The following is a 25,947-nucleotide window of genomic DNA, read 5'->3' as shown; positions in this document are numbered from 1 at the left end:
GAAACTGTTACAGCGTATTCCACATTTATTGGTACCAGTTTTTCATTGACTTTTAACGTTCTCCTTGTTTCCTTCTTACCCCACGTACTATTGCCTTCTCTGTGTGTTAATGTGATAAACTTGGGGCCCAGCATTGTTTTCCTTAATTTGGAAACTGGGTAAATTTAAGCATGCAACTGTTTTCTTGAAACCATTTTGTGTCTTATAAATATCAACATGCATGCCTTCCATGAATAGCAGGGGTTTGCATTCACTAACTGCACACCTTTCAGGATACAACATTTTTTTTTTTTGCAGGTCTAGACGATTTCCAAGTTTTTCAGTTAGATTAAATTAGTGCAATAAAATAATTTCTATTTAAACACTTTTACACTTTTTTTTTTACACTGTGTAAAAAAAATTGTAAATCACACTTTGTGAATATCTATCAACATTTTTTATGTAGCACTACCAAAGTTTTAAATTGCAGTTGGGAAATATGTTAGAATTAACTCATTGAACAGTCATGCTTTAATTAGTGTACTTAAAGTGTGATTAACAGTAATTTAACGGTAAATTTGATCGATGTGCTAATCGGTCAAATTTAGGTGATGCCACCTGTATTTTTCTGGGTGGTCTGCCATCAGGTGTTCATAAAAAGCTACTCCTTAAGAGCCCTCCGCCGCTCTACTCCCTCCCCTTATTAATAACAGAGACATGGGTGGTGTGGTTGTAGACATGGGGGTAACCCAACCTGAGTAAGCTGAGTGGCTGTCACTGCTCGTTAGCACTGAGCTGAAATGAAAGCTGGTACAAATGGTTCTTTGCTTTAGTTGGAGTCTCACCAAGCACGAAGCCCACAGCTCAACTCACTCAAAGTGTATTGACAAATCACCCAGAAGCCAGGGCCAACACTTCACGTGGAGGGCACCCAAATAAAAAGATAGGGAAAACAATGAAGGAAACTGCAAATTAAAGTGACCCAAATAACAGAAAGTGATATATTTACTAATAAATTAGCAATATAAACAAAATGTAATGGAGGCAAACTTTAGCTATTGATGTAACTGAATGCTTAGCTGTATAAAACTGTCACCATCTGCATTTTTAAGAGTCAGTAATGTTTATTTAACACAAACATTGAAATGTGTGCACCGCAAACTCTCAATGCTGACTTGAAAGGTCAATACCCAGGGGCCATCAGCAAACTTTGCCCTAATGGCCTAAAAACCATAGAAGAAGAAAAGGTTATTGTGGGACTTGTCCATTTAAGGCCCTTAATTTTGGTCCTACAATTAATGGAGAACCAGTGCAAGAATGCCAAAACTGGAGTGATGTTGACCTGCTTATTTACAAGTTGTAATTCTGGCAGCTGCACTTTGAACCTTCAGAAATAGTTCTAAAATGGTACAGTGGTACAGCCGGGTTGAAGCAAAAACATGATTTATTATACTGAGTGAAGCCTTGGGCACCTGCACTCTGAGTTTAGAAAGATTTCTTTAACAATGTTTCAATTTCTAATTGACTCAAGTTATATTAATTCATCAAAAACTTGTTTTCTGAGGATCAAGGAGTTTTGATCATCAGAAATCTTGTTATATTGTAATATTGAGCTGTTGAATAATCACATCAATCACATTGGCAAGGGCGTTGATCAAAGTCCCTGTTTGTTTTTAGCTAAAGAAAATGATCATTTAAACCACTTGTAGATTTCTACCTGGTAGTTTATGAAGTAAAGTGGAAGTGGATGTCATCAGCATAGAGATGATGGAATAACAGACAACATTAGAGCATTCGATAATTCGTTCCAGTGGAACAAGACAAAGCAGGAAGGAAAAGGCCCCAGGCCATAACCCTGAGGAATACCACAAGTCATTGCTGTTTTTTCTGATGTGACCTGATTTTAAAGAGACTAAAAGATCTGGTAGTTAGATCTAGTTATGAAAACACTACCAGACAAAGTATAGACCTATATGCCATCCAATATGACATTTCTGTGTGTATCATTAGTTATTTATTGCATGTTACTTTCTGCCATGGTTTCAAGATGCAAGAACTCATACAACTCCATCCAGTTGTACGAGTTCATTTTATGGGTGTAGAGTTGTTCATGTTAAAGCAAGGGGTTTGAATCTATTAACATACAACCAAAAAGATAGTGGAAAGCATAATGGACCTAATGGAATAACTGATTACCTCATAACTCTCCAAAGCACTTCATTTTTATGTCATGAACATAATGTGGAATAGTGTTTAGTCTTTTTTATTTTCCCCTCTGCTGTTGCTAAGATGCAACAACAGACTAATCCTTATTCCTCCTTAGTAGCTCTATGCATTTGATTTCCTTTTCAAATGCACCTTTTCAAAAAGAAAATGGCTGGTAAAGATCAATTACACTGCCACTTCATAAATACAAGGCAGAGAAATAAAACATTACAGCTTCACAAATCTGTAAAGCAAATTGGGGCTCAGACTTTTCCTTTAGGGTCCAACTTCATCTTTGTGTTCCCTGTGTTAAACGGGTCTGATCTGAGGGTATTCCTAATCCGTTTTCTCTGTAAAATGATCCAGAACAAGAAATAAACTAAGCAGGATTTATTCGCTTTTTCTCTTAGCGATGGAAAAGTTTCTTAAAAATACAGTTTGTGCTGGAGGTGGTTCAAGCAGGAGTTAAATTTCTTTAAGCTTTTCTGATCCACATGAGGGTTGTGTTTGAGGAAGCATGAGTCTGTGAAGCTGCAGAGGTGTTCTTGCTGGAAGCAGATCTTAATAACGTTAAGACGTTACGCAACAGTTATTTTTAGTAGCTGTTCAGCAAGTACTTGTTGCATTGGATTTGTTTAAAAAAAGTTCTCTTTAGTAACACTGACAACATAACTTCTGTATGAAATGCATTCAAAGATTAAGACTTAGTGTTCATAATCATCATAGTGATTAGTGTAAAATACGATGCTCTTTCTCTCAGGTAATAGCAGAATACTAAGGGGAGATCTACTCCCCTAATCACTATTACATCCATCTCATTAGCAAGAGATGTTCTTTTCTTTTGCTTGACATTTTTCTCTTTGGTCTTTAACTCAAGTCATATAGCTTCTTTAAAGGACAGGAAAATATATTTTTAAATACTACCATTTTAAGAAGAGGAAGGTCTAATGTTTCAGTTCAGTATAGAAAGGGGAACAGTTTTTATTTAGAAGTGTGTGGCAAGTGTTGCTAACTACAAAAAATATTTAAGAATAGATTAATAATATTTGAACTGCGTCTATATCAGAACATACTACATTGCATTTACCTCATTTACCCGCCTAAAGGAACTGGTCTAGAATTTGAGGGGCAAAACATTATCTCGCTCTGCTCTGCACAGCAGTTCTTCCATGGACAGCTCAGTACCATGACCCGAGTAGCCTGCCAGGTGTTGTAATAAAAGTTAAGGTGTACATCATTTTGGTTCCATCAGTTCAGGCAGTACATGTACAGCTTTGCTCCATTTGACTGTTTTAGGAAAAACAATCTGTTATTGTTTGGGTTGGACTAATTCTCATATATACCAACTTTGAGACCAATAAACTATCCTTAAATTGTAGCAATCACAGATGTGATGTCCCGTAAACAGCAGAAAATTAAACTTTGTGCTGCAGTCTAATTCTACTCAAAACAAGCCAAATAGGCAGAGGACCGAGGGCTTCAGAACAATCAACAAAGTAACATGACAACAAACGTATTCCAAAATAGAAATTAAAAAGGCTTTTTTTTCCAATTTAACTGTTGATTTGAGCTGATTTTGGTGTTATTCTCAAGCATAGCGTCTGGTCATTGCAGTTTGTAGATGGTGCTTGATTCCTGGTTTCATATCCAGTGTTTTTACTTGTGTTTAGCTGTTTTAGTTGTACTTTTCTAAACTCCACTATCACAATTCAACACAGTTCCTTTTGCAATTTTTTGTTTTTTAATGCACTTCGTAAAACCCACATTGCATTCTTGAGTTGCAGCTTGTGGATGCTGGAGATGCATTTGATATAAACATGTTAACACAAGTCTGTCTTTGAGCTAGGGTAACACGCTTTTCATTCAGCCTCTATAATTAATAATAGATTGAGGTAATTAACTGTGATCTTTTTCTCCCTTCCAGAACTCAATGAATCTTCCTCCAGACAAGGCTCGACTGCTGCGACAATACGATAATGAGAAGAAATGGGAACTAATCTGCGATCAGGTGAATGTCTCTTCTCAGTGTGATACAATGCGGCTTCTGTATTCAAACCAAGTGACACATTCGTAGCAAGGCATATTGACAGCTTGAACATTCTGTTTCAAATCTAATGATGCATACACTACCTTGCATTGCTCATACCTCTCGAAAGTTATGAAAAGATTGAATATTGTCCTGATGTGCGTCAGGATGATGGTTCCATGCTCTGCTGTCCTGCCTTCACCCTACAAGCCCCTCCTAATGTGCACAGATTGCCTTAACTTTCTTGGTCAAGTGGGTTAAGTGGCCCAGCAGGGTGCAGAGCTCAGTTAGCCAGTTAAAAACTCCCAGCCTGTTATTGGAGTCAGTGCTGCATGTAGAAAATAACAGAGTGCACATGTTGAGCAGTGAGCTGCGGTCTGACGGCAGCTCACTGCGCCAGATTTTTTCTGCCTCCTCGAGCAGCCAAGAAAGGGATAGACTAGATCACAACCATGTCGAGAGCTGGTGACCCTGAAGAGAATCGGGCCGCTGACCAGCAAAGATTCCCCCAGCATGGGTGGCAAACTTTTCAGAAACCTTTCAAGCTGAAAGTGAAGCTGGTTATGGGCCTTTTCAGATTGCCAGCGAAGGAGTTTCTAAATAATTACCTCGCAAGGATGGATAATGGCTTGTTGAAATTTATCCTTTTAAGTTAGAAGGCCGTCGCTTGTTGCTAAGCTGATTTTTGTAGGTCGGCTACTTGATGCTTTGCCCCCCTCGCTTTCACTACCAACCTATATCTGTAACAGCTTACACAGCTCTTGGAGCAAGATGTATTCTGTGTCCATAGTTACAGTGAATCCTTTAGAGTAACCATGCAACCGTGACAAAAGGTAGACCCTTTCTGTCCACCAATCTCCCTTTAGGCTGAAGTTTTAAGTCGTTGTTGCAAGTATGAGGAGTTTTTTTCTTTATAAAAACTGTTTGAAAAAACAAAAATCACAGAGCAGACAACAGCCAGATCCTGTTACTGTGACCTTTTTCCTGCTAACAAGGCATTTTCCAGACAGTTTCATCTGTCTGCAGTCACACCATGTTCTTGAAAACATCCAAAGGTTTTAACTACAATGTGTAAACAACTGCTTCACTTCTTTTACTTGAGCAGACTCTACAGATTCTTTGAAAAAAATCAAAAAACGCTGTTTTTATTTTCAACCTGTTGCCCCGACAACCTTACTCATATAGGCTTCTAGGAACCATGTGGGTTGAAGGCTGGTTTGCGTTACTCACATTTTATTTTACATTTGGACTGTAATCCACTTTGTATTTTCGCAGAGTTGCTGGGTACCAGACTCGTCTCTCTGTTGCTGTCCTCTGAGAGAGACGCTCTTTCCTGTCTTTGCTCTCGTCTTGTCTTTGCTCTCATCTTGTATTTCCTGTTTTTCTGGCTCTAATAAATGTAGTGATGCTGATCTCATCTTACTATCTGTGTACAGCAGGTAGTCATGGGAGATGTTCTATTACAAACTCTGTCATGTTTGCATAGTCGCTTTTTTTTTTTTTTTGGACATCCGTGAGTCAAATCAAGGATACAAGATTTTCTAAATTGGTGGTACGTTTTGAGTACACTCTGAGTAAATACTTGGAGTTGGACTTTTTCAGTTGGTTGTTATTTTCCTTAAATAACTGAAATACTTTTCTTATAGATCTGTTCTGTTTGGTGCAGTTAAAATTTGCATTCAGGTATTTTCCCAAATTTCAAAGCTTTTAAGTTGAAAGAGAAAAAAATATGGGGGTTCTTCTTTTAGCCAGTTGCCCATGCAAGTCCTAGTAACAGGAGGAGGGAGACATTGCTGTATTACTCATTGCTCCATACAACCAGGAAAAACTGACTTTCTCTGGTTACTCATTAAAATACTTTATACCGCAGGACCAGAATGAATGTTGTGGTTTTGAATCTGTACCCGTCTTAAAAACTTGGTGTGCCTCGACAATGGTGAATGGCTCATGTGTGGAGAGTTGCCTGTGCTTCTACATTGGATTGGCAAATGTTTTGGCCACACTGTTTTTCTATTTAGGGTATTAGACACAACTTTTTAGAAATAATTTCTGACGTTTTAATTGCTAAAAGATTCACCACAAAACCAGTAAAAAAAAAAACAAACAAAACAAAACAAAAAAAAAAAACAAATGGTGGAAACATTAACATTTGAGTATAATTTGACATCACCACAGCAATGCCAAATTATTTCCTCCAAATGTAATGTATTTGCTCACCCAACCAACCATTGCTTTGGGTTGGTGAGTGTGTGGACTGGATGCGCAGTCATCCTTGAGCTGATTAGCACATGTGTGATTTCCTAACGTACTTAGTTTCTTAAAGGGCACATGTAATCGAAACACTCTTTGGCATCTTCATCTGAGATGTACTTCAAAGTATAAAAGAAGAAATAAAATGACTAACTCTGGATTTTTCTCCAACATGAGGGAAAAAAATAAAATAGAAACATATAGAATATTGCAGACACAATCCATCTTATTCCCTCTTCATTTATCGCCGTCTGTTTGTACAGCTGTGTCTCATAACGTAACAAGCTCAGAACAATATGTAATCAGGATTTAATTGTCTTTGTTTTGGAATAAGCCGCAGTCTGTCTCTGTGACTGCGCTGCTGCCTCGCTGTTCTCTGGCTTGTACAGCTCAAGCAGAGGGGCCAAAATTGTGTTTGCAAACACTAACCAGAACTAATTGCTCAGTCTACCTCGAGGAATACGTCTTTCTTCTTCTTCTTCTTCTTTTTTATTTTATTTTATAAATTTTTTAAAAACAATTTAGCCATACTTATTGAAGTTTCACCACTGATAAACTGTTGTGGTGCTGTTCTCAGTCTGAAACAAATACAATTTCCCGCTCAACACACTGATCCAAATCCTAGACTAATCTCCTGTTTTTATATTTAGAGCACAATGGTGCGGGCTTAAAACCTGGTGGTTGGTTCAACTTGGGTTATTGTACATCTACAGTGAAATAGTTTTTCACAGCAAAGCCTCGTGATCTCCTGGGATTTGTTTTTGTAATTGTTTTTGTTGAATCCATGAGGTATTAAAAAAACCTCCTCCCCTTAAAGGGATAGTTAAGTATTTTTAAGGTTAAGTTAATAGGTTAAAGGCATGTAACACATTACCTGTTATAAATAACTCTTTTTGGTGTCATTAGTAGAAATCCACATCAGTTGTGTACATCTCTGTGTTCCTTTATATTGTGATTTTCCCACTGAGAAACAAATAAAAGTTGATTCTAATCATGTTTCCTAAACCATTCATTTACCAAAAAAATGTAAAGAAGTGTTAAAACTGGGTAAAAACCTTGACAGAAAACAGCATCTTTCTGTGACGGATTTTATTCTATGTAATATGAAACGAGTCATATGAGGGTTTGTCATGTCTGCAGCCGCTTATGAATGGAGGAACTGTTTTATTTTCCTTCTTGAAGTGGAAGATAATCTAAAGTTCCCATCTGTGCATGGCTGCTCACTGCGAGTTGAAGTTTCCTTTGTGCTGAGAATAAATAAGGATGTGCGTGTATTTTTGTTTACATTGTGATATAGATGTGTGTGACCATCTAAATAATTGACCTCACAAAAAATCTAGATGTGTGTTTCTGGAGTCTTTTTTTTCATTATTTCTGCCTCATCTTTTTCCCTTCATTCTCTCTAATCTCATGTTCTTTTCTCCCTTTGACAGGAACGATTCCAAGTGAAGAACCCGCCGCACACTTATCTCCAGAAGCTAAGGAGCTATCTAGACCCTGCAGTGACACGAAAGGTGAGTGTTCAGTCTAACATGCTTTCCTGTTCTGGTGGCCTGGCAGCTTTCAGCCCCCTCCCACCCCCAAGTCTCCTGACCTTCTTACTTTTGTTCAGGATATCCCCACAGCTGAGGAAAGATTGCACTGAAGAGTTCCCTGGGAGACAGCTCGGGAACTCAAGTTGCAAAACACTGCAGATTAGTGAGAAAGCAGACAGTTGTTTATCGGGAACGCCCTGGTTTGAGAAACCTCTGGCCAGTGTTTAATAGTGCTGCTCTGTGGTAAAGAATGAGCAGGGGAAAGGCAGACATATTCCTGCATTGACAATTCCTTGCAGCTTTGCAGGCTCCTGAAAGAAATAATCAGGAGTTTCTTATCTATATGATAAAAATGCCTTTATGTCGCCTTAGCAGCCGCGTTTGGATGTGTTGCTTGGCTGCATGAGAGGGAGAAAGTTGGAGGCTAGGGAGGAGCTTCATGTGGACAAGTATCAGCCAAACTTCTCTTGTTTGCCAAAATGAAGTCTTTTTGTCTTTGGATGTGCAAGCTGTGGCGAGAAACGCCAGGAGACCTGCCTCTGTGATAATCAAATTAAGCAACAAACTCTGCCAAAACGAGAACAAATCACTGAATAATTCAGTCTGAAGCTGCTGTGGCTAAAAGTTTTAACCACAATGACAGGACTAGGGTGGCATGACCAAACTAAAGCAAGCTAAAACTGTGATTATGGTTGTAAAAACAGAGAAACGGCTGAGTTTTTATGAGGCTGTTTTGAAAGCTTCTCTGACGTGGGACATTTTGGACTCTTCACAAAAAATTACAAACGGGAAAAAAACATTACGACAACAAATAATTGATAACATATGAGCAAGAAAATGTAAGTTTCCTTTTCAGTAAGCATGTTAATCTAAGCCTTGTAATTTTTTTTAAATGCAGATGAGTTCAGGCCTACAGTGCTGCGGTTGGCAAATCGACTGCCTGAGGAGTCATGTATTTAGAGAATCTGATAAAGAAAAGAAGTGACAGCAGGGAGTTTCAGGCATAGTAGACCTATCAATGTCTAGGTTAAATCATCGTATCATCTGCAACAACAGGTTTAGTGTGAGAAGATTTAGACTGAAGATGCACTGAACGGAGTGTGGGGCAAATTTCCGAGCTCCTATTTTGTGAATTGTTGGCGTGTCAAAACCAATTTTAATTTAATTTGATTTCTTGAAAGGAAAGCAAACAGCACCAGTGAATTTAATGTTAAACAATGTCGAAACAATGTTTACTGTAATTTTAGAACAGAGATTGAAGGATTACATAATGTTGATGTGTTAAATTGCCTTTGGCATCTAATGATAATATGTTTGGTTAGCATTACAAAAACAACGGTAAGTCATAAGAGTTTCAAATCACTATATTTCTGAATCCAGCCTGTTTTTTGTCCGACAGAAGTTGAAAGCTCAAACGAATGAAATGGAGGGACTTTGCCCTACCCCGTTCCGTCTCCCTGATATCTATATTGTTTCTTTTTTAATGTTTTTGGGCTTAGGAAATATACGTTTTAGCTGTTGCTCAGTATACCCGGCCCACTCTTTAGATGATCAGTCTTCTTATCAGAAGTAATTTTTAAATCTGTTTGGAAATCAAGGTCCTAAAATCTGACAAAAGACAGGCAAGCTGAAGGTCACTATTAAGTCAGCCTGGGCTTCCTCAAAGCCTCCTCCATAACATGATGCGCTGATCCAGTAATTTATGCAAAAGGAGCCCCAAAAATGTTTTGAGTGCAGATGCAGTACGGTAAATGGTCATACTGTACTTTTCAGTAGAACATTTCTATTCTTATTCCAGTATTTTGAGTAGGTTTAACTGTAAACTGAGCAAGAGTTGGAATAGGTACATAATCCGTTTATCCTTCAAATATTTTTCCAGCATGTCAAATGTTTCCTTGTCAGAGGAAGTGACCATGTTGAAACCTTTCTAAGTGTAAACCTGGTTAAATAAAGGAAATAAAAAAAAAATAAATAAATATTCGGCATTGCCATTGAAGATCAATCATATGAGCTGATCTACTGTCCCCCATGTCCCCCCCCCCCATTTAGAGTTAATCAGCTTTAATAAAAGATTTCCGAAGAAGATGTCACTTCAATTCTCTTCCGCCTTGTTTTTAACTCCAGTGGCCTCACGTTTGTCGTGTAAAATTAGCCTGACATGAGACTGGCGCCTTTTCTTTGCCTCGATTAAAAGCTTGAAGTGGACAGACACACAGCAACAAGATGAAAGACTGAAGCGAGCGCAGCAATGGGGAAGGAGGGAAGGAGAGGTGCTGAATTAAAGAGCGCTTATTGAGGGAAGGGGCAAAGAGATGGACGGACGACAGCAGAGACAAAAAACTAAGCACAAGAGGGCACGGAGGAAGAGAGAGTTATGGGCTTCTTTCTACATTCCTGCTCCATCCCCCTTTTCTTCCAACTCAAACAATTGCCACTTTGTGCCACTGTGAGAGAGCTGGAGGTCATTGCCTCTGCTTTCCATAGGCAGGCTCTCGTGCATTCCTCCAAGCAGCTCCCAGCCAATCGGCAGCCAAAGAGGAAGAGCCTCAGTCTAGCTAGTCCCCGAGAATGGATCAGTCGTTGATTTGCTTCCAGAACGACCCCTCCTGTGCTAACACCTCCCGAAACCTCAGTTTTTCACTTTTCCCTCCTTTACATTCTCCCTGCTGTCTCCTCTGCATCTCTCCCCCCTCCTTTCCTCTCAGCCTCTCTCTCCCACTGTCTCTTCCTGCTCTCTCTGTGATGCAGCTGGTAGCACTTAAAGTTGTGGGGGTTTGGTGGGGAGCTGAGAGAGCCTGCGCAGTACCCCGAAATATGTCCTCTGCTTTCCATATCCTATTTTTTTTAAGTACTCCTCCCCAATAATAAAAAAAAAAAAAAGATTCTCTGTTTCTCATCTCCTCAAACGTACACCGCCCTGGACCAGAGACGTCCACTGGAGAGAATCAGCTGTGGGAACAGCTCTCTTCTCTGTGGATGTTAATAATAGGCTGACACAAGCCTGAGCTCTGCTTCCTCCCAGATATAAACGCTTCATGGAAAGAGACTGGGAGGGTTTGTCTCGTCTCTTCTTTTCTGTCCACACTTTTATAGCACCGCTTCAACCTTCTCCATGTTTTACAGAGTGTTTTACAATGTGTTGATCACACAAGTGTTCTTTTCTTATCCAAGTCTCCGGTCTAATCTGAAATTTATACAAGGCAGGAGTGGAGGATTGGACCACTGATGATTTTAAGACAGCTGTTACCCAGGGCTCCTGTTTATTCTGGAAAAATCGAGGAAATTTTGGAATTTGGTAGGAGTATTTTCTAGTTCAAAGCAAGAGGAGAAGAAATTCATCCATCAACTGATGGATTCATTACTCCTCAGTTGATCCAAATCACCTCTTGTCTATTTTTTGCAGTGCAAATATTTTAGTACACTTGAAATAAGACAAAAGTAATTTAAAAGTAACTTTTCAGCAACATGTGGGAGCTTGTTTTAATAAAAAAAAAATCCTTTATATTGTTGAAAAAGTACTTGTCCACTGGAATATTATTTCACTTATAATAAGACACTTTTCCCATGCTATAAATGAAATAATCTGCCATTTTTCAACAACGTTAAGGAATTTAAACCAAGCTCGCGTATCTTGCTGAAAGTTATTTGTAAGTTAGTTTTGTCTTCAAGTGTACAAAGATATTTGTACGGGAAACTAGATTAAAAAAATACCTAATATTTTGTGCTTTTACAGCTTATTTTACCCCATCCTGAACTAAATGTATAACTCTAATCCATAGTATTTTACAGTTTTCCTGTTCCTCCTGTCGGATCATCTAAAATGCAAGTGATAAACTTATAAAATCATGGCTACATCGTGAGCTGTAAAAATAACAGCTCACGATGTTTTAGTTGATCAAAGTTCATTTAGCTTTTCTTCTGCATTATGAAGAGGTTTCACTCTGTCTCATGTGGGGATTTTCCCCTCCTCATTACGTTACAGCCCATTTGATCGCCACGGGTCATTCGCTCAGCTTGTTTTGTTCTTGTGGTTGTGTAACAGACTAAACGGCCTCTTGTCTACAGTTTTGCAGATAACTATTGAGCCAGAATTGGGGAGTAAAAGGACATAGTAATCCTCCGCTCATATTCACTTTTGTTTTTGTTTGTCTTGATCAGGAGCTGAGTCTCACCTTTGCGTGGTCTTCAGGTTTTCATAGCAGCTGCAGCCTGAGTAACAAACACGAGAATCTCTGTTTGTTTACGTAGCTTCTGGGTGTTGAAGCTATTTAAAGACAGAATCCACTGCCCTTAAATTACAAGATTGGGCTTATTGTAGTTGAACTAGCACTATTTAATAGACTTACAGGAGCAAGGTGCCTTTTGACACTTGATTATTACGAAAGAAATGACCACAGTGAAACATGGTGATGGCAGCATCGTGCTTTGGGATCAACTTTATTTGATCCCAAAGCATGATTTTTCTTGGAAATATTTTCTCCACTGTTTGTCCCATGAGAGCATCAATATCAATACATATCAATAAATTTGAAAATCTGATTGAAACTGAATGTAAAGGTGCTTTGACAAATTTAGTATTTTAAATTGTACACGATATATGTCACGTTAGAAATGTTTATCATGGTGTCAGAAAAGCTTTTTTTTTTTTTTTTTTTTTACAGGGTTGACTTTAGTTGAGAGTTTGACTGTATGAGCTATACAATTGAGGTAAAAAGAAGGAAAACAAGAAAACTGTAGCTTTTTTCCAGTGAGTCAGCTCTTCATCTTTAATAGCCTTGTTAATAGCTACTTTTCTGTTGAGGAACGACTCGGCCCCTATTTTTTATCCTCGGATTTTATAATCAGTACGTGCTGAACTCCCTCCTCACTCTCACTTCAGAATATCTGCATTTGTGTTTGTCTGACCTTTCTTTTTGGAAAAAAATGCTCCCCTCAGCCAAAAAATGTCCCTGATCTATGTTCCTACCACATGTTGATTTATTAGGGTATGATGAAATCTAACCTCCCCCCCCAATTTTATTTTCCTTCCCCAGAAATTCAGACGGAGGGTACAAGAGTCCACCCAAGTCCTGAGAGAACTGGAAATTTCGTTGCGGACCAATCATATAGGGTGAGTCACAGACTGTGCTGAAGCTTGTGTAGTATAAACGCGTCTTGTGTCTGATTATGTTCGATTTAAGGGGGAAAAGTCTGGCATTCCAGACACCAGGAGATGCAGACGTCGATGCTAAACCCAGCCTCCCCCTCCCTTGTATCATTCCTATCTGTGCTGTGACCTAATATTACACCGAAAGCCATGTGGCGGCGAGGAAAAGATGAATCGGAGGATTGTTTCGGAGCAGCTGACACATGAGCAGCCTCTGGAAGGAAAACACATTTTTTCTTCGCTGGAGTTTGGCCGCGCCACTGTAGCATTTCAGTCCATGATTCCGATGATGAGATATTAATGTGGATATTGCTACACAGACGATGATGATTTCACAATAGATGAAACACTGGTGCATTCATGTGCTATGTTAGGTATTCTGAGATAACAAGTCTAAACCTGTGCAGATTTAGAGCTGTACAGTCAGGCTGGAGCACAGATCAATATCTCACAGAGAGTCAGTGTTTTTTCATGCTTTAGATCACACATCTGCGTCTCCATGGGCTGTGATGGGTGCGTTACTAATGAGGCCTAATGCATGCTGGGATATGTTAGATCCAAATTCCAATTATAGTTGTAAAGAAATTCTGCTTTACAGACACAAGGGATGTCTACGTCTGTGTTTTTTAATAGTGTTTGGCCTAAACAAAAGCGTCTGGAACTTGATGCAAAGTTTCTCCAGGTATAGATGAGTATGAAAAAAGAAAACATGAATGTTGAAAAATATGTACATGTGTACATTTCAGATTTTTTTCCTTCCTTGTATCCTTTGTTTCCTCTTTTTTCTTTTCATTTGTTTTTTCTCTTTTTCAGGCCTCATTTTATACTTTGAAATGGACTATTGACTCTGAAAAGTTCAGCTTGAAAAAGTCTGAATTTTTTTTTACATTAAAAATTGCAGGAATCCTGTAACCTGTGTGAAAACGGGGAATGCATGTCCCTAGCAACCACAGCTATGAGCATTACCAAGACAAACACTACCAGAACAGAAAGTAAACCTTTAAATACAGCTTATAACAAAGGTGTCAAATCTTATCTCGGATAAAAAAAAATAAATAAATAAAAATTCTCACTACAATCATATCTTTCACAATGTGTTAGTCATTTTTCTCCGGAAGAAACATGATTGACTCTGAAGATTACATTTCTAGAAAAAGAAATGACACACTCTTCTAATTTTAAGATTTTACACATAAGAGGCACTTCTAAGTTTTAAATCTAACCTGAATCATAAAAACTCACACAGATGCCATGCTGTCAGTACTCATTAAGTAAAAATTAATTCAAAAATTATAAAAATCTCAGTGTGGAAAACCAAAATAAACCCTTGCTGCTTTCATTGGATCAAAAAGCCTATGATTAACTGATTATTAGGATTATAAGTGTGACCACTTCTATGAAAGCTGGATTTTTTTTTTTTTTTTGCAGCTTCTTGTTCTGGAGTCTGCTGGTCAACACAATGTCAGGGCAGAAAGACATCAGCAATTACGTTGAACAAGCCAATGTTTTTTCTCATTGAAAGAAGAGATGTTTGGTCATAATGCACAGCAGTGACCAAAAACGTACTGAGCTCAGTGGTGGAGGATTCATAATTTACATTCGCTTCACAGCCAGGTGAGCTGTGCAACTCGTACCCACAGAGTCAACCTTGATCTTTTCTGGATTCCAGAGTGCTTAAGTATCAAATTAGAGGCTATTTGTTGATCTCAAACACAGCAGCAAATCTTCAACAAAATGTCCTGGGCAACATGTTACAATGGCTCTTTAATCAGTCAACCTGATTGAAATGCTGAGAAAGTGCCTTTAGAAAGCATTGGAGAAGCTGTAATGTGAGCAGATATCCTTCTTTTGTGTTGATGTTGGAACTAGGTGGGTTTGTTGGATTTTAGTTACTCTTAGCTGTAGATGTCATTGAATCCTGCTGCTGGTGAATCACTGGGTTTACTGATGACTTTTCCATTTTGGCTTCATGTTTGCTTAATAAATATTTCAAGTTTGGAATATGTCCATTGTTTTTGGAGACTTGTAATTAGGTTTAAGTAAATGTATACCCTAGTAAAGACCAGATGAGCATTTTAAGTAGGTGGTAGCAGCAGATCTTGAAGGATGCAGCCAAGAGAGCATTTGGTGGCCAAAGACTATTGAAACAGCAAAAACACTCTTCATTCTAAACTGTCATCTAAACCCTCTGTTTTTCTCTCTTCCTCCCTCCCACACACATATATATTCTTCAATTTGTCAGTTTCACCCACACTCTGAGATTATCTCATGTGTCTGACAGCAGCGGCTCTTGCACTCCTACAGACTGTTTACACACCGATTCTGCTCTTTAAACCAAAACACGACTCCAGCCGCAGACGATGCCTGTGTTGCAAAGCAGCTGAACCACTGTTTAGAGGGATGAACTCTTTTAAAAGATGTTGTGTTGAAAAACGAGATTACATGAAGTCGGTCTCTGTTAGACAAATGAGGAGCTAACCACGGAGGCGGGGGAGGGACACGGAGAGGTCAGGAGCTGCTGATTGAAACGGAGCAACAATGTCACCCACTGACACAGTGAATAATTGCTGCTTCTTTTCAGAGGTGAAACGGAAAGTTTGATCAATCATGCTGCGCATAATGGGCGGATTGTCCCTGAGCGTGCTCTGCTGACGCCGACCCTGGCTCCACGCCTGCCTGCCTGTGTCCGACATGTTGCACTGTGGTCACCAACATGTGGAGAATGGGAGGGTTGTCAGCATCTTGTGGTAATGACCACCATACGGGCAACGAAGCCACTCCGTCAGTCTGTTTTAAGACGACGGCCCTGCCTGACACCGGTTTACTGGACTCTTGTACTAGATTGTCCAGCTCCATGCAGTCACACCACATGGGGGGCCAATCAAGACGCAGCCACTTAATCTTTAAAGAGTCTTAATGAATGTGACATCAGTCAAAAGCTTTTGTGGCTACAAGAAATAAAGACGTGACACTTTTGTCCAATTAGTTTTATATTTGCATTACATTTTATTGGGACTTAATTTGACAGACTAACAGAAAGCAGTGCATAATTCTGTAGAGAAAGAAAAATGATACACGGTTGTAAAAAACAAGACGAAACAAAAACAAACTTAAAATCTGAAAAGTGTGGCATGTGTTTGTAATCAGCCCCTCTAAAGCCCCTTTCGCACTGCAAGGCCCGCCACAGAACGGGCCTTGCAGTCGACCGTTTTTGCATTAGAACTTCTGGCCCGGTTCCACCCGGCTCTTTGGAACCACAAGAGCTGTGGTTCCAAAGGGCCGGCTAAGCGGGGCTGCTTTGAATTCAGCAGCTGATTGGTTTAGAGTCAGCCGTTGGTTGTTTTGCGGTCAGCCATTTATCGGGTCTAGCTGGCTCTCACTAAACTGTTCTTACTGTATTTTGTAAAGAGTGCTCTTTTAAATATTTTTATTATTATTATTTTTAATTTGCAATGAATTCCTCTCAATATTCTGCTGTTACCTGGTCCCATGATGAGGTAATTTTTTTTCCTATGCTTACTCGCTGATGAACGAGTACAGAACGAACTAGATCGGTCAACGAGGAAAGAGAAAGTTTTCCGCCGCATCTCTGAGGAAGTGGCTTCGGCCGGCTACATCGAAATCATTGTTTAGTTTCAAAAATAATGACGTCAGGTACAGCTTCGATGCCTCGCTCAGTTACATGCAAAGACATCAGGGCTGCAGTAGGGGTGGAACTGGACCGAAGCTTAAGTCAGTACTTTATAGAACCACCGTCGATGTCATTGCTGCTGCAAGTCTTTAGGACTTAAAGAGAGGCTAGCTCAGTTATGTGAATGTCTCTGTTTGAATAAATCCTTGCATGTGGGATTCATCTACTGCTCTGGAAGACGGGATGCTTATTTTTAATTGTTTATTTTAAAAAATTTATTGAATTCTAGGCAGCTTAATAGGTAACATAAAATTTGAAAAAGCTACATATGAACAAATCGGTGATTTGGTTTCTGAAAGCTTTTTAAATACATTAAAAGAAAAAACTCACATTTTCACTCTTGGAACTCAAGTATATAATTTGATCAACTTTTTTAATGTGTTTATTTTCTTTCATGCTTTAAAGATCTTAAGAACTCAGACAGAATCAGAAAACCAGAACAAGGCTCGATTAGAAAGTCTCCAGAATAGAAGAAACTCAAAAGAGTCCTACAAGAAAACAACACAAAAGCTTTTAATTCCCAGCAGTGTTATTTTGCTTCACTTTCCTGTAATTGTACAAACATATCTGTCTTACACTTTTATTTCTGTAAATGTCCATTCAAATTTAACTGATGGCCACAACAGTTTATTAGCAAATTTATGTTGCAATAAACTTCTACATCTGTTTGTTTTTCAGGTGGGTGAGGGAGTTCTTAAATGAAGAGAACAAAGGCCTGGACGTGCTGGTGGAGTACCTTTCATTCGCGCAGTACGCCGTCACGTAAGTCCCTGCATGCATCCTCTGTGGGCAACAGTGTTTCAGAGGAACCAGCACAACGCTGCTATTCTACAGATGCTGATGCCTCTCCACTCAGCGCCAGCTCCACCGTCTCTGCTGTCAGAAACACTGAGTCACTCGCTGACCATCGCTAGCAGATTGTATATTATAGCAGCCGTATGCTGCTATTCATGAACTGACTGGGTGATTATTAGTCACTCGAACAGAGTCCCTGTTCGAGCTCCCGTGGCCTTTTTTGTTTAATTTTAAATTCGTCGCTTGACTTCAGCATGTGTGATTATGGTTTGTCCACATTGCAGAGGTTTCCTGTAATATTATATTTGTACAGTGGTGGAGCAGCACATAAGGTCGGTGGTATAAAATACCTTAGTCACTACCGACTTCAACGAAACATTTCATTTGTTTAGCTTCACATGTTTAAGCGCAAAAAACCACAGTGGTGTCACCGCTGGGTCATTAGACTTTGACATGTCATGGTTCATATGACAACTTGATAAAGTGTTGCTGTTTTAACTTTTTCTTATTTTTTTGGTCAAAACAAGTTGGCAGAAATTTAAAGGTCAAACATTTCACCTTTTTAAAAAATGAAATAGTCTCATAAGTTTTATGTTTTTTTTTGTAGCAGTGAAGAATATAAGATTTTAATGGAAGTCAGTGGGGGAATTTTGCACTCAAAGTTGTTTAAACAGAATTTGGCAGTACATAATACATAATGCAATCAAATCAGTTTTGTTGCTTATCTTTGATCTTTCAAACATTCTGTCAAGAATTACAAACTCGCAGTGAAAGTGTTTAAATCCTAAAGGTAATTGATTGCTCAGCAGTTTTAATCAGGCCTGAAGTATACAAGATGAATCTGAAAAAATGCTGATGTACAATAATGTCATTTTTGACGTGCGTCAGTTTTTGCCACAAAGGTATTGGAAGATGACAAAAGACAAACGGAGTAAGCATTCCAATAGTTTAGCTAAACCTATTGGAATTGCAGTTTTCCTTCAAAAGTTCTTGCCACAAGCTTTTACACTATCAAATTGATCTGATACGAAAAAGAAAAGCAAAAAAGAACAAATATGCCAAAGGGGAAAATGTGAAAGGTAAAAGAAGATAAAATGAAAGCCATTAACTTAGACATACTATGGAACAGACTCTGACGCTTCTAATTTTATGCCTCAGTGATCATAAAGCAACAGCTCTAAAAACAACAGACAACCAAAAAATGTGCATAGTAAAACATTTTGCTGAAAAATACTAGCTCCATTGACAGCTTTTTACTTCTTTTGAACTAGTCAGCAACAGTACTGACATTGAACAAAGCTGCTTTTTTTTTTTTTTTTTTTTATTCTGGTAACATTTAGGGAATAAATCTGCTGCTTCAGCCAAAGTATAGCAAGTCTCTGGGTGGTCCTTAATTGTGGCTCAGACTGTTAAATAACTGCAAAATAAAGGTTTTTCACAGCTTGTTGACTCATCTACGTCTCATTTTCCAGTTTTGATGGCGACTGCTTGGAAAACAATACAGATGTCATGATGGACAAGTCCAAGACCTGGGGCCGGTCCATAGAGGATCTGCATGGAGGGGGTACCCTGCCAGCCAACATCACGGGGAACGGCATCACTCGTGGCGGCCGACACTCCACGTTACGGTACTACAAACATCACTGCGCGTTTCTACATTTACCTGATGGTGACAGAGTTACCCAGCAGCTGTGTTCCTTCCCCATTTTCTGTTTTCAGCATTTGGCTTAAGCAGTGTGATTATTTTGAGAAGTCACACGTTTCTTATGATGCCTCAGCTGCCTCTTTGTGTAGTCATGGGGTCTCTAAGACTTTAAATGGCTTAGAACACATGGAAGGGGGAAAAATCTTTTTGTCTGGATTTTTCTTTTTTGATTTTGGCTGCCCAGACTCATGATTATAACACATTACTGACAGTTTTTCAGGCGACACACTAGATCTTTTTGTAGGTCATTTTTCTTTCCGGGGCAATATTTATAAACACCAAACTAACTCCAAATCCTCAGTACACAGGATTCCACTGCTGTTTATTCACAAGGCCCTGGCTAATATATACTTTGAAGCCCAAATCCAACTCGTTCAGGCATAATTTCTCTAATCTCCACTGTCATGGCTTTATTCTCTCAGTACAGAAGTCGTATTGACGTCTGTTGCCTCTAATCCTTAATTTGAAGAGGTTTACCTGAGCACTTCGTACACAAAGAGCATTACTGAGTCAAGGGCCACATGAACTTTTGAGACCTTTGCGCGAAAATATTTGGGCAATTCATTGTGAATTGTTCTGTGGCAGTTTGACACACACATATGTAATATTTCTATACAATAAGACATATTTTACACGCTTTATTTCAACTATTAATTCAAGAATGTCAGACAAAGATAAGTCTAACTTGTGCCTTGCAGACGATTTTCCCCCTTAAACTTCCTGAAATGTTATGTTAATCCAACAAACAATCTATTTTACTGGTATTTGTGTGATAGACCAACACAGAGTAGAAAGGAACAATATGAAAAATGGAGTCCATCTCCAAGACATGTTAGACATGAGTAGATGTGTTGTAAAATTATCTGTTGCTGCAAATACATTGAAATCTTTTGTGACAGTGTCTCCCAGCAATGCACAACCAGAGACAGACTTTTTGAACATTTATCTTAGTAAATGGGATGAATACAAATGCAAATCATTACCTTGTTGCTACTTTCTGTTGGTCTGTCACAAAAAACACAGGCAAGAAATAATGTGAAGTTTGCTTTTTTAACATGACATAATTCAAAGATCGATTGTTGGAATGTCCGTCAGCTACCTACAAAACCTCTGGACATAAGTGGTTTCCACCACTTCAGTCTGGTGCTTTATTTGTCTTGTTCCAGTCCGTTAAGTAAATGGTGCTGGTTCTCTTGTGTCACTGCTCTGGAGTATGTTCAGTTTGTGACCGTCTCTTCTGTTTTTTGTCGCCGTCTTCATCAGTAGTCATCTGCTCTTTTGTCCGCCACTCTTCGACAGCAGGCAGGTTGCCACTTCCCCGTTCCCTCTTGAGCACACATGATGCACATGAACACACAAAATGCTGCGACCACAGACTGCCGCTCACATATACGTCCCCACACACAGGACCCCTTCCTTATTGTACTTTTTACCTCCCTGCTAGGGCTGTCTGGTTTATTTGTCCTGCTGTTTCTGTCAGGAAAGTGAATTATTTGTGAATCCTGCTCCCTCCTCCTAGTCCTCCTCATTCTCATGTGACTGAGCTCTGCTTCTCTTGGAGTAAATGGTTTGTTCTGCACTCATTGTTTCTGTTTGTGTGCTGCTTGTATTACTCCTCGAATGACATTCCTGTGCAGAACTTAGCCTAGATTCTCAAATGGCTTCTACAGATCGCTTCTAGAAATGTTTCTGTGTTTTGATGAAGACAGAGAATCTACCTTTTGCTTTTTAGGTAGTATTAAAAATAATCTGTAGCTGGTTTATTAAAGCCAAACTAAGTCATTTGTATTTGCTTTCTTCAAATTGCCTCTTGTAGGATGCCGGGTTCGTTCAACTGTCCAAAGTTTACTCAGATGAAACGGTATGTCTGAGGAGTTAGGAGAGCGCTAGCAACATGTAGACATCTTAGTTCTGTATCTTATAGCCTGTAGTGTAGTTCTAGTGTTTGGTTTTTCTCATGTGGCACAAATTAAACTGTTATTACTGGTCTGCATTGTTGAAAATACAAATATTTTAGACTTGTTCTCACATAAACCTAAAAATCTTTCCTGCTCAAACTGTTTTTGTCCTTCTCCAGAACATGAATCAGATTTTTCACAAAGCAAATTACCCTTGTTTGTTAATTTGTTTGGTCCGCATTTCAATCGGGACTTTTTTTTTTTTGTCCCCAAGTCATTTACATATATGCCTTTATTGAATCTCAGTTCAATACATTGAAGTTTAAAACTACTGTGTTGTCATGTCTAAAGTAAAGTGACGCCATTTCTATATCCGACATTGGTCTATGTTATTTTTGTGATGACGTTTCACTTGGATCACTCAGGCAGTTACATTTCTGATCCAGTGGTCTCATTTTCTTGGCAGCGATGTATATTTTATCATAGCTGGAGAACTGTGCAGCAGCTTTACTATGTTGCTCCAACACGGAGTCAACTGGTGTAAGAAAGCTGCGGTTATATTCCAACAGCGTGTCGCCTATATAGTGCACATAGGTTTATCATTTGTTTCTAAAGCGCAGTTGGATTCGTCACATGGCAATTACGTCTTTTACACGCAAGTATGTTTACGCATGTTTTGACATGATTCATAATTTCCTCCTTCCATTTTTCAGTTCAATTCCAGTTAAAACCAACTGTCAAAGTTGAAGTTCTGCTTTGTAAGATTAGTGCTTGGCTTTGAATGTCTTAAATATGAATGACTAATGTTCCGACTGCGCTCTGCTTTCGCCGTCATTATGAACAGAAATCTGTAAACACAACAGCCAATTGAATTGTTTTTTTTTATTTTTATTTTGGTGTAGTTATTCCCTTTTTTATTTATTCTCTTCTTTAAGGTATAAATTTGCTCAGCAGAACAGAGAACAAAAGGCTCTTTCAGACATGTCAAAGCACATTCATTTCCTGTGAATTTATTCCTGTTCTTAGTTCCACTTCACCTCTGTTAAGATGACAATTAATTGGGAGGGGAATCTTTCTTTTTTTTACTCCTCTGTATTATTTTGGATAACTTGTCCAATATGCAGCTGTCATTTTGATTATTTTGGTTTTGTGAGGTACTTTTCCCTTAACTCTAACACATAATGTTTATGCAAGCTTTAAGATGACTTACTAACTATCTTCATCCAAAATCTGCTGCCTCCTTAAAAAAAAAAACTCTGCTGTGACTCACTGATAAGTTTTACCTACAGGCAGGGAGTCTGACGGGAATCAGCATGTCAAACTATCGCCTGAAGAAATGTTTTTCTACTGAACTTGGACTTGGAAATTGAAACTTGTGTTTGTAAAGTTTGCAAATAAACAGTTTTGCTTTAACTGGATCAGCACTTACGTCATCTCAGAAGCCTTGTTTCTGTTTTGTTTTTTTGTCCTCGTAAAGTTACACAGTCACCGTGCTGCATGCAAATGACTGGCTGCTATTATGTTAGCTGTGATTGATATGTAAGTGAAGGACATCAAGCTAAAACAAAGCAGCCATCCTGTGGCCCCTGTGTGTGGCAGTAGATCATATAGCCTTTGTTTGTGGTATTGTAAGGTGGCTTGGCACTTTAACAGCCTCTCTGTACGAACAAGGCGCTGGGTTACTGTTCTCATTTACAAATAGCATCTGTTCTCTTGCTTATCCAGGCTTTTCCCACGTGTTCAGACACAAACCGATTTGACACTCCATTTAGAAACCCATGCACCATTTTCCCTTTTTAGCAACTTTTCTTCAATCTTTTCATTTTGTTTTATAGCTGCAGCACTCTGCCGAGCAGGAGAACGCTGAAAAACTCCAGACTCGTCTGTAAAAAGGACGACGTCCATGTTTGCATCATGTGCCTGCGTGCCATCATGAACTATCAGGTAAGCTTTCTTTTATCTGCAGGGACTACATGACCTTTCAGGCTGAAGCACAACCATCTATTTGAAGCTAAATTCAATTTGCTCCCCTGCTGTCCCTCCATATCTTATTCATCACGTACAATAATATTTAAAGGCTGCCCCGTTTTTAATCTGTTATTTGTCTTTGTCTCCATTATATTTGTGTTGCAGTACGGCTTCAACATGGTCATGTCACACCCACATGCTGTGAATGAAATTGCACTAAGTCTCAACAATAAAAATCCACGGTAAGATCAAGGAAGAAGTCGTGAAAATGTAATTGTTGGACATTAATCAAAGTGAAAGTTGGCAACACTTTGCAGATAATTAAAAATCAGTGAATAAAATCTGTTCTTTCCTTCCAAATGTTTTTTGTTGTGGCTGCTAGTTTGTTTTTAAGCAGTTAAATTTCTTACTGCAGTATTCTCAGTTTAGATTTCGTGCTTTAGTAAAATTACAACCATAGTTTCAGAGTATCAGCTGTGTCGTTTTGTACAAGTGCATTCGTTGCTCTGAGACACATCCATCAGGAAGGAAGGAAGATAAAAAAGCTCTACCAGCAGACTCCTCTACACAGACAGATGCATAAAGAGATCACTGCTGGAAAGCCTCTGCTGTGTGCGTGCCTGTGTGTGTATGTGTGTGTGGATGGATTGATGCATGAGTTCTCAAACAATGCCCAAAGGTTACAGGATGTCCTGAAAAGTTGATGTGAAACCTCTTTGCATCACATGTCACATATTCTTTCCTTCAGGCAAATAAATCCTGCATCAATAAAATGAAAACAACACAAACATGCTGATACTCAACAAATGCCATGTTGATGATTTGATGCTCCTAATATAATCAACATAGCCTTGCAAAAGTATTAACACTATCTTGAACACTTGAACACATTGTCACATTACCACCACAATGTTTATTTTTATTGGGATTTTATGTGATGGTAATACCAAGTAGAGCATACGTTCGAGGCGAAAGAGAAATAATTATTTTACAAATGAAAGGCTAAAATGTATGGTGCCAATTCTGTATACAACCATTATCCACTCCAATTACAGCTGCAGTATGTGACATTTTTATCCATTCTTCTTTGCAAAACAGCTTGATCTCAGTGTGATTGTCTCTCTGCACAGATTCTGGATTAGATTTGGGTGTGTACTTTGACTAGGATATTGTCATGAATGTGCTTTGAGCTAGACCAGGGGTGTTCAGAATATGGCCCAGGGCCATTCGTAACACTCCGAATTATATTGTTCAGTCCCAGATTACAACTAAAGACAGGATATAAATCTGCCCTGCAGCACGTGTAGTTAATGAAGATCAGTGTTTAAAAATGCATAAATTTGGCCAAACGCAGAAAGCTCTTTAATGGAGGACTGACCCAAATCCAGTTCCTGTTGCTGAGTAAAGACGAGAACGTTTTTGTAAACCAATATCTTCACAATACTATAAATTTTGTGCTCTCATTTTTTTTTGCCCCACAAGTAGTTTTAGGGTTGAACCTCCACCGTAGTCTGCCATCTTCATGCAGTCTGTTACAGATTTTCTTCCAGTATTGCTCTGCATTTGCCTCCCATCTGTTTTCTCATCAACTCTGACCCGTTTTCCCATTCTTGCTGAAGAAAAACTTCCCCACAGCATCACAGTCAAACAAATTGTCAAATGATTAATAATATTTTCCTGGACAATAGTTCCTGCTTAGGATGGTGTATACAGGGTGACGTACAATCGGTGTTTTCGCACACAGAGTAATGTACTCCTTCCACTCTCAGATAATGGATTTTTTTTAACCCTGCTTTAAAGTTAGACTTTTACTTGCAGAAAAAAAAAAAGCAAAACATCCTTCCAGTTGAAAATTATCCACTACGTTGTGTTGGTCCATCTTATAAATTCAAAATAAAAACACACTGAGGTTTGTGGCTGCAGCCATGAGTGTGGAAAAATTGATGACACTTTGCGAGGCGCTGCAGTGTTGTTGATGAGGGGTTATTATTATGATATTTAGTTAACACTACTGACTTTACATTTTAAGTTTATATTTGCTTCTCTACTGGCAAACATAACATTTGCTAACCTCTCCTGCCATAACTTTCTCTGTGGTTTTACAGAACCAAAGCTCTGGTGCTGGAGCTCCTGGCGGCAGTTTGTCTCGTGAGAGGAGGCCATGAAATTATTCTCTCCGCCTTTGACAACTTCAAGGAGGTATGACCAGCTTAAAGAATGGTAAACTGGGGATTCTTTAGGGAGACCCTTAAGTCTTTACATTCCGACTGTGTCGTTTCAAACAATCTCTCGGCCCTGGAGGAATGCTTCTCCGGCAGATTCCCCCTCGGCGTTGCTTCAAAGGGTTCAGAGATACCGGTCTGTCTGCGTAGCACAGGATAACCCACCCATCAGACAAAACCGCTCCGTGCGTGTTAACAAGATTCGTCAGGCGCATCAAAGCTCAGAAAAGCACAGCGACAGATGTTCAAGATAGCCTTCCTGACCTGTGGCTGTCTGGAGGGAGGTATCCTGGCTGCCAGGGAGAGAACTAGGGGCTAACCACAGCCTCGTTTTAGCAAACATCTTACGAGCATAGAGCGAGCGCAGTTTATGTAATATTTACACCTCTGAATTAAATATTGAGTGTGGCGCTTTCAGCGACGGTGGCATTAGTGGGAGAGAAGAGCTCACCTAATGAGACGGAGGCTGAGAAATGTTTCTGATGGTGTGAAACCGCAGCAGCAGGGTCACAGATTTTGGGAGATTT

At 39.1% G+C, this 25,947-nt stretch overlaps 1 protein-coding gene across 12 annotated transcripts in view; it reads left to right on the top strand.

Moving 5' to 3' along the window:
• fmnl2a (formin-like 2a) overlaps nt 1-25,947 on the top strand; it is a 56,245-nt gene that overhangs the window by 14,853 nt on the left and 15,445 nt on the right. For 6 of the 12 annotated variants that reach the window (XM_015041154.1, XM_015041149.1, XM_015041157.1 and 3 more), the window contains exons 2-11: nt 4,109-4,192; nt 7,894-7,974; nt 13,029-13,105; nt 17,511-17,594; nt 19,100-19,255; nt 20,596-20,634; nt 21,149-21,193; nt 23,066-23,174; nt 23,364-23,440; nt 25,304-25,397. In XM_015041154.1, coding sequence (XP_014896640.1) covers nt 4,109-4,192; nt 7,894-7,974; nt 13,029-13,105; nt 17,511-17,594; nt 19,100-19,255; nt 20,596-20,634; nt 21,149-21,193; nt 23,066-23,174; nt 23,364-23,440; nt 25,304-25,397 — 846 coding nt within the window. The remainder of the gene's footprint in view (nt 1-4,108; nt 4,193-7,893; nt 7,975-13,028; nt 13,106-17,510; nt 17,595-19,099; nt 19,256-20,595; nt 20,635-21,148; nt 21,194-23,065; nt 23,175-23,363; nt 23,441-25,303; nt 25,398-25,947) is intronic. The other 6 variants (XM_015041159.1, XM_015041158.1, XM_015041161.1 and 3 more) reach the window with 3 other exon arrangements.

Source organism: Poecilia latipinna, unplaced genomic scaffold, assembly GCF_001443285.1.
Source record: "Poecilia latipinna isolate Pla-1442-1.1 unplaced genomic scaffold, P_latipinna-1.0 Scaffold540, whole genome shotgun sequence".
Taxonomy (NCBI): Eukaryota; Metazoa; Chordata; class Actinopteri; order Cyprinodontiformes; family Poeciliidae; genus Poecilia; species Poecilia latipinna.
This window is presented reverse-complemented; position numbering and strand designations above follow the sequence as displayed.